The sequence below is a fragment of the Corythoichthys intestinalis genome, chromosome 14 (assembly GCF_030265065.1).
Source record: "Corythoichthys intestinalis isolate RoL2023-P3 chromosome 14, ASM3026506v1, whole genome shotgun sequence".
Classification (NCBI taxonomy): domain Eukaryota; kingdom Metazoa; phylum Chordata; class Actinopteri; order Syngnathiformes; family Syngnathidae; genus Corythoichthys; species Corythoichthys intestinalis.
This window is the reverse complement of record NC_080408.1, coordinates 12,159,755-12,168,384: the sequence shown is the minus strand read 5'-3', so window position 1 is coordinate 12,168,384 and position 8,630 is coordinate 12,159,755. Positions and strand designations below refer to the sequence as shown.

The following is an 8,630-nucleotide window of genomic DNA, read 5'->3' as shown; positions in this document are numbered from 1 at the left end:
AAGCCATTAAATTTAACTGAACTGCACCAATTCTGTCAAGAGGAGTGGTCAAAGATTCAACCAGAAGCTTGCCAGAAGCTTGTGGATGGCTACCAAAAGCGCCTAATTGAAGTGAAAATGGCCAAGGGACATGTTACCAAATATTAGCGCTGCTGTATGTATATTTTTGACCCAGCAGATTTGATCACTTTTTCTGTTCACCCATAATAAAGTCATAAAAGAACCAAACTTCATGAATGTTTTTTGTGACAAAGAAGTATCTGTTCCAATCACTCTATCAGAGAAAAATCAGAGTTGTAGAAATAACTGGAAACTCAAGAGAGCCATGACATTATGTATGTGTATGTAAACTTTTGACCACAACTGTATAAAGACTGGCAAAAGGAGGTTGGCGGAGGTCCGCCGAGATCATAGACATTATACAGCCATATTGTCGAGCCAGTTCACAGATGCGCACACCATGCTCATATTTTCTATCATTTCCATCTTCATTTCAATGGTAAGCGTTACCTTTTTTCACCACGGGCACTAACCTTCTTGGAAGCCATGTTGATTTCTCTCGCAAAAAAAAATGCCTGTGCGTCTGTCTTGCGGGAAAACAAAGAAACTGTGGCGCTGTCAGAAATTGTCGTATTTCTAGCATGTCGTCGAATGTAGAAACAAATGGCGAGTTACTAAATTTTACATACATAGGATGTCGAAAAGATTGTGTGTCGAAGCGATCGTATGTCAAGGTACCACTGCATTTTAACACTTAAACATTACATTCCAGCTCTGCGCATCATCTTACCTTTCTGTTTGACTTTCGCCTTGCCCAACCACGGCACCTTTACACCTACAAATTGGACCCCTAAATGCCCAGGTGCGACCAGAGAGGGGGCTATATTTTAACATTTAAACACTATTTAAACACTATATTACAGCTCCGTCTTGCCTTTATGTTTGACCGTCACCTCGCCCGACCACACCCCCTTTTCGCCCGCAAACTAGCTCCCCTAGAAATGCCAAATTAAAAATAGTGGAATTCCCTTAAATGTTTGCAATGAGAGTATTGATGAGGGATATAGCAACGCTTAATAAACAAATTTGTATGTCAAGGTGTCTGTGTTGTTGTAATGTCGTCATTAAACAATATATATTTTCCTTTGCTGTCCTTAGTTGAGCAAGGATTCTGTTCAAGCCCGTGGATTCCATACAATGGCCACTGCTTCCACCTCCTTCGCACACCCAGAACATGGTCCGATGCAATGAAGGATTGTCACAAGGAGCTCGGGGACCTTGTGAGCATGCGCAACATTGAGGACCACAGCTTCATCATCTCTCAACTGGGATATGGTGGGCAAACACAACAATTACCGTATTGGCCCGAATTAAAGACTGTTGCGTTGAAATAAGACTGAAAAAGAGGGGGTCGTCTTATATTCGCCGTCTAGACATTATATCCATTCACGACTAGGAGTGGGAACCTCTTGGTACGATTCGATACGATTTGCGATACAAAGCTCACGATAACGATGATCTGACGATAAAGCGATACAACGATTATTGATACATTGGTCAGGAAATCATTCTTGGATAATTCACAGACAACTAATAAACAGAAAAACGAGTTTCTGCTGTGAATTGGAATGAGTTTATCACTTGTAGACGTCCAATCCATTTGAACTGGGTGTCTGGCAGCGAATGAACATCCCTCCCACTTCAAATGTTTTGGACGTCTACGGCCGTCAGTGGCAGCCAACGGCAGGCAATGAGGTAATTTTGGGCACTTTAAGGTCATTTACCTGTTGATTTTCAGTCACTTCCTGTTGATTTTGGGGTATTTTATGGGTCGCTTCCTATTTATTTTGAGTTACAGAACAGGAAGTGACCTGGGAATCACTCAAATGAATAGGCATTGACTCAAAATGACCTGTAAATGCCCTAAAATGAACAGAAAGTGACCTGTAAATGCCCAGAAAATCGGACCAAATAACTGTGAATGCTCTTGTTTTGAATGAACGAACGTTCCCAGTAGGGCTGCAGCTATCGATTATTTTAGTAATCGATTAATCGAAGAACTAGTTAGTTCGAATAATCGAGTAATCAGATAAGGAACATGAAAAATTAAAATACCTGAGCTGAGCCTCAAACGGTATGATTTTTTTTTTTTAAATGAGGATATATGTACAAAAGAACAATTAGCTAACTTACATAGCAAAAGTCTGCTAGCTTAAATGCTATAATATGCTAATGTTTTTTTTTTTTTTTACAATGCTCTTAACAAAAGGTTCAAACACATATTCCCACAAAAAAATGGCTAAATATATCTATACACAAAATTACGAATGCATTAAAAACATTAGCTCAAAAAAAAATTAAGTTGGTCTTAACAGGGAACAGTTGGATTCAGCCATGTGAAAAGAGGCAGACCAGAGGGCAGTGTATCCACTCTAATCAATAAAACTAAATGCAAACACTTTCAAAATACACTACTACAACGGCACTTTAATTAACGAATACTCGAAACAATAAAATTTAATACGAATATTTCTTTCTGATCGACTACTCGAGTTTATCGATTAATCGTTGCAGCACTAGTTCCCAGTATAAATGGATTGGGCGTCGAGCACCGTCAATGGCTTTTTTATTTTTGTTATTTTCACCTTTTTAAAACGATAACTCGATTCTTGACAGGATCGATAACCTTTTGGGATACAAAGTATCACGATATATCACCATTTCAATATTTTGTCACACCCCTATTCACGACGCTAGATGGCGCCAGATATCATTGAAGCGATGTTCTGTCATGACAGATCTCAGCTACTCTCCCCATTCACGACGCTAAATGGTGCCAGATATCATTGAAGCGATGTTCTGTCATGACAGATCTCAGCTACTCTCAAGTCTAACCAGTTTGCATTATTTTATTGCAATGTTTTTCCTTATTCAAATTTGTTTCAAGACTACAGTTACAGTTAGACTTCACTTTAATGGTTAATGCAGTTATTGCAATTTTGTTGTTTTATCACAATAGATTGGTTTATTTACATTTTAAAAACCAGAAGCCATTAATTTACGAATGTGATTGCACTTTAGTTTACATATTTAAATGTTCAGATATTAAGATTTGAATGAGGCAAAATAACATGCTTTTTCTCTCAAATATATTTTTATAATCATTTGTTTCGGATGTACTGTGTAATTATTTTCTGTATTAAAAATTAATTTGGTGTTCAAAAAGTCTTTTTTCAAACTTGACTCTTGAAAAAGGGGGGTCGTCTTATAATCAGGGCCGTCTTCTGTTCGGGCCAATACGGTACTTGGATTTGCAACCAAACTGTTTGGAAAAAATTGAATGCGTTTTAAATTCTGAGAAAAAACGGTTCTTCCAAGGTATCATAATTATTGTCCATTACCATTGTCCATGACCGTTTTATGTCATTCATCACAAACAATTTGGGTAACCTAGCTTTCAGTCTAAAGGGCAAAAAAAAAAAAAAAAAAAAAAGCACGTCTCCTTTTACAAGCTAAACCACATTTGTGGCTTAGAGAGGGCTGCTAGCTAATGCTAATGTTAGCATGACCAGAATATTGTAGCAAACTTGGCTTAACTCAGCTATCATACTTTCTGACTAACAGCAACCTGAACAAGCATCACAAATAATATTTTAATTTTAAAACGAGGATCCCAATCACTTTGCGCAGCCTCGACCGATGAGATTTGGATTGGTCTGAATGACCGAAGGACCGAGGGCCTGTTCCAATGGAGCGACCAGACTGACGTCTTCTTCACCAGCTGGGAGTATGGAGAACCAACCCTCTTGATGGAAGATGAGGACTGCGTGCTCATACGAGGCGAGGTAAGGAACAAAAGTTTTATTTTTTTAAATAATGTGATTGACATATTAGGAAACTGTGTCCGCAGAATGGCAACTGGGCAGACCGCTCGTGTGATGAGAAACACGGCTTCATCTGCATGAAGCAGAGCAGCACACAGCACACGCCAGATGAAGTTCATTTAGATATTGGCTGCAAAGCTGTGAGTTGAATTTCTACTTTATATTTGAGGAATTTTATTCATGGATGGCAAAGGTACTCATGCTCAGTGTTGATACTGAATTTATAGATAATCGTGGGGAAAAAATCAAATTCAAGTCTTGTACTTTAAGCCTCCATAATGTGAAAGTTAATGCATTTTAAATATCAAAACACTTTAGACTACACATGTGCCGGTATGAGATTTTGACGGTATGATAACCTTATGCCAAAATATCACGGTTTTACTGTATTGCAATTACAGCTCTAAAATGTGTTACTTTGAGATATCTGGGTTTAAATAAAAACATTTTTTTCCATTAAACAGGATTTGTATTATTCAAAAAATATTCGCAAATTGGAACTTAAGATTTTACTTAAGTTAAAAAATAATAATAACAAAAATGTAACTGAAATATTCCATGTGAAATTAAAATAAATGTGGGCCTTAAGGTGAGCGTAAACCCACAGCCACAGCTCAACATTATTACCATCAGAACAATAATAATTGAATTATTTTCCATAAAAAGCACGAGTGTATGACTCGTATCATTTTTACATTATACATCCAGTACACTCTTTCTCAACGCGGTTGCCAGAGAGAAAAAAACGCCTCGTTTTACCACCACGAGACACACTAAACACTAGATTTGGGAATCTTGGGGCACCTAACGATTCGATTACGATTCAGAGGCTCCGATTCGATTATAAATCAGATATTTTTGTACCCCCACCCCACCCCGCTTTTAATGTTTTGTACATAAGTTCCAAAATTGTTCAAAGATCCACTCAGGCTAAATCAAACTAATATTTCAGTACAAAGTCAACAGTTAAAAACAGTAAATAAAATACATAGGTCACCATTCTGTTTCAGCAGCTTTAAACTACATTCGATTAATGTTATGACTCAACCATTAAAGTTGTCAAACTTGCTCCCGTTATTCCATAATTTCCCTTCTGTCTGCTTTTGAAATGTCAAAGTTTTACAACTGTTCATCATTTTACAACTCATCATTTTAAGATAAAGTAAAGTCAAGATTTTGCCGATTTAGGTGTATTTTAGATAAAAAGTTAACTCAGTTCGCTACAACAGAGCCTTCTAGAGAAGTATACTGCTTTAAGATGGCGGCTGTTTACTAACACCGGAAAGTCTGTCATTTCGCATCTTCTTCTCTATACATGTTCTAACGCCGCCGCCGTCGTCTGTCATTTCGCACCTAGTTCTATATATATGTGATATCTACCGTAGCATTATGTGGCCACATGCTTGTAGCAACTAGCAACTGGGCGTTGTTTGTAGCAGCTGTGGGCTGCAGTCAGGCATTATAGTTTTTTTTTTGTTTGTTTTTTTTTAATCTAGCGGCATGAGTTGAACATGATATTTACTCTCGGTCTGTTCCTCATTGCGTCCTGAAAACCGCACTGACAGTGTTTTACTTACGCTTTACCTGGTATAATTCAATAATCGGAATTTGGATGTTTGTGAATCATTCTCGAATCTTCGACGGCCGAATCGCGAATAATCTAAGAATCGGAAATTTCGCACTCCTCTGCTAAACACGCTGGAGTTAACCCTCGTAGCTGGTGGGACACGTTCATGACAGTGTTTGCTAACCTTTAATTTTGTATGAATGTGAAATCATATTGGAGGTATTGCCTCCTCGGCAGCCACCCTCCTCAAACATGTTTTTAATGCCTACTCTACCATGTTTTTGATAGTGCGTCCTTGGCTGCAGGGGACGGGACTTGATAAGCATATGCTTCTCCCGTCAGCCCTTGTCTTTCTTTGGTTCTTTCTCTCTCGGGTTAATCATATCACATCTTGTAACTGTCAATCATACCGATGATGATGACAATAAACAAATAAATAAATAATTTTAAAAAATAAATAAAACATGTCGGTTGGCCCTCCTCTTCCAAGCCGCGGCAGTCTATAACTTTTGTATTGCCGAAGTATTCCCATACCAGCGATTTCATTTTCTTCGATGGCGGAAAAAGTTCAGGAGTTTCACCTCCTCCAGCCATCGTGTAGCACAGCTGACTCACTGACAACGAGCAACAACCGGTTGAGCCTTGCAGCTGCAAGTGAGGGATTTCTCCCTTTATTTTTGGGAAATAAAAAATAGCTAATACCGTAGGGACGATATGATGGAAAATGTTTGCAGTTTTGAAACCGTGACGTTTTAATACCACGTTATACCTTGAAACCAGTAATCGGCACATGTCTACTTTAGATACAAGCGTGTTTAGAAACACAACCAAAATTTTATAGTTAAAGCAATGGCCAAGTCATTAAAATATTCGTAAATATAAAGTGTCCCTTCACTAAATACATTTTAACTTAAATCAATGTGCTTTCCAGGGTTGGAAACGACATGGCTCCTACTGCTACTTTGTGGGGACAGACACCAAAACGTTTGACGAAGCAAAGAGTGACTGTAAGACAACAGACTCTTACTTGGCTGATGTGTCAAATGGGTAAGATTATTTTAGATTTTTAGATTGAAAGTTATGGAAAATAATGTGGTGGTATAAACATGTACTGTTGTCAAAACAGCACCATTTGGTGCATATGGACAAAAAATACAATTTACTATATATGTGTGAATGTCTCCAGGGTGGACAACGCTTTCTTGATCAGCTTGGTGGGGGTGAGGTCTGAGAAGTATTTTTGGCTGGGTCTGTCAAACCAGAAGAATGCTGATGAGTTTGTTTGGACCAATGATGTTGCAGTCACGTTTACTCACTGGAATAATGAGATGCCAGGTATGTGTTTTTCTTACAAGTGGAGGTAAAAATGTTGACACTGTGATTCTTACTGTTCTCCCACTGTCACTAAAGGTAGTGGACAAGGCTGTGTGGCCATGACGACGGGTGTCATGGCTGGCCTCTGGGATCTGCTTCCTTGCGACAATCAGGAGAAGTACATCTGTAAGCATCTGGCTGAAGGAGCAGTCTTGACACCACCCCCACCTACTGTTAGCCCACCACAGTGTGCAGAGGGTTGGATACGAGTAGGAACAAGGAACACCTGCTCAAAGGTTTGTCTTGGAAATTTAATTTAGTTCTAAAGTCTTTTCATTAGGGGTGTGACAAAATATCGAAATGGTGATATATCGTGATACTTTACATCCTAAAAGGTTATCCATACACTCATGCCTAGATTTGAGATATTGTTTTAAAAAGGTGTCAATGTTTAAAAAAAAAAAAAAAAAAAGAACTAATATTTCGCTACCAAAATCTTACACCATAATAGCATCTCACTTAACTCTATGGCTGCCATTGAAGGTGCTAGACGCCCAATCCAATAAGACTATTAAGACTAGGAAAGTCGAAAGAACATTCGTTCATTCGAAATCAAAGCATTCACAGTCACTCTTTCCGATTTTCAGGGCATTCAAAGGTAATTTTCTGTTCATTTTAGAGCATTTATAGGTTATCTCCTGTTGAGTTTAAGTCACTGCCAATTTATTTCCGGTTCACTTACTGTTCTATTACCCAAAATCAACAAGATGTCCATCCATCCATCATCTGCTGCTTAATCCGGGGTTGGGTCGCAGGGGCAGCAGCTTTAGCAGGGAAGCGCAGACTTCCCTTTCCCCAGCCACTTCAACCAGCTCCTCCGGCGGGGTCCCAAGACATTCCCAGGCCAGCCGAGAGACATGGTCTCTCCAGTGTGTCCTGGCTTGTCCCCAAGGCGTCCCGCCGGTGGGACATGCCTGGAACACCTCTTCAGGGAGGCGTCCAGGAGGCATCTGAACCAGATGCCCGAGCCACCTCAACTGGCTCCTCTCAATGCAGAGGAGTAGCGGCTCAATACCGAGTCCCTTCCGGTTAACCGAGCTTCTTACCCTATATCTAAGGGAGAGCCCGGAAACCCTGCGGAGGAAACTCATTTCGGCCACTTGTATCCGGGATCTTGTCCTTTCGGTCATAGGTGAGGGTAGGAACATAGATCGATTGCTAAATCGAGAGCTTCCTCTTTTGGCTCAGCTCCTTCTTCACCACTATGAACCGCTGCAGAGCCCACATCACTGCAGATGCTGCACCGATCCGTGACCCATAAAATGCCCCAAAACCAACAGGAAACGCCCAAAATTACCTTGTTGCCTGACAGCTGTAGAAGTGGGAGGGGGTTCATTTACTACCACCCTCCCAGTTCAAATGGACTGGACATCTAGTAAACCTACAGCAGAAGGATGAAGATAGCCTGTTTTTTTTGTTTTGTTTATGAGTTGTTTTGTAGCGTATTCTAGAATAATTTGTATCGCAATTTTGTGGGATCATCGTTATTGTGTGCTTTGCATCGCAAATCGCATCGTTTCGTGAGGTACGAAGAGGTTCCCACCCCTACTTCTTGTAGAAAAAAGTTGTAAAGTGGATTAGGTCATTCCAACCATAACTTTTCTTTTGGTGGGCGAGTGACTAGCATGTCTATCTCACATTTGGGAGGTTTGGTGTTTGAGCTAAGAAATAGCGCTCATTAGTGTCAGGGATGAATTGGACCAGGGGAGGAACCAGGCCTATATGGGGCCTGGTTTGCAGGTGTAAAGTGGGCATGGTTGGACGAGGGGGGGGTTCAAACAGAAAGGTAAGATGATTCATGGAGC

At 39.9% G+C, this 8,630-nt stretch overlaps 2 protein-coding genes across 2 annotated transcripts in view; one reads left to right on the top strand and one right to left on the bottom strand.

Moving 5' to 3' along the window:
• The window catches only part of mrc1b (mannose receptor, C type 1b), a 42,336-nt gene that overhangs the window by 11,404 nt on the left and 22,302 nt on the right, over positions 1-8,630 (top strand). Inside the window, exons 7-12 of the mRNA XM_057857086.1 lie at positions 1,159-1,335; positions 3,691-3,845; positions 3,911-4,024; positions 6,383-6,498; positions 6,638-6,786; positions 6,862-7,061. Of these exons, the coding sequence (XP_057713069.1) occupies positions 1,159-1,335; positions 3,691-3,845; positions 3,911-4,024; positions 6,383-6,498; positions 6,638-6,786; positions 6,862-7,061 (911 nt within the window). The remainder of the gene's footprint in view (positions 1-1,158; positions 1,336-3,690; positions 3,846-3,910; positions 4,025-6,382; positions 6,499-6,637; positions 6,787-6,861; positions 7,062-8,630) is intronic.
• Positions 1-8,630, bottom strand: part of si:ch211-106h4.4 (MAM and LDL-receptor class A domain-containing protein 1) — a 132,606-nt gene that overhangs the window by 110,479 nt on the left and 13,497 nt on the right. The window lies entirely within an intron of this gene.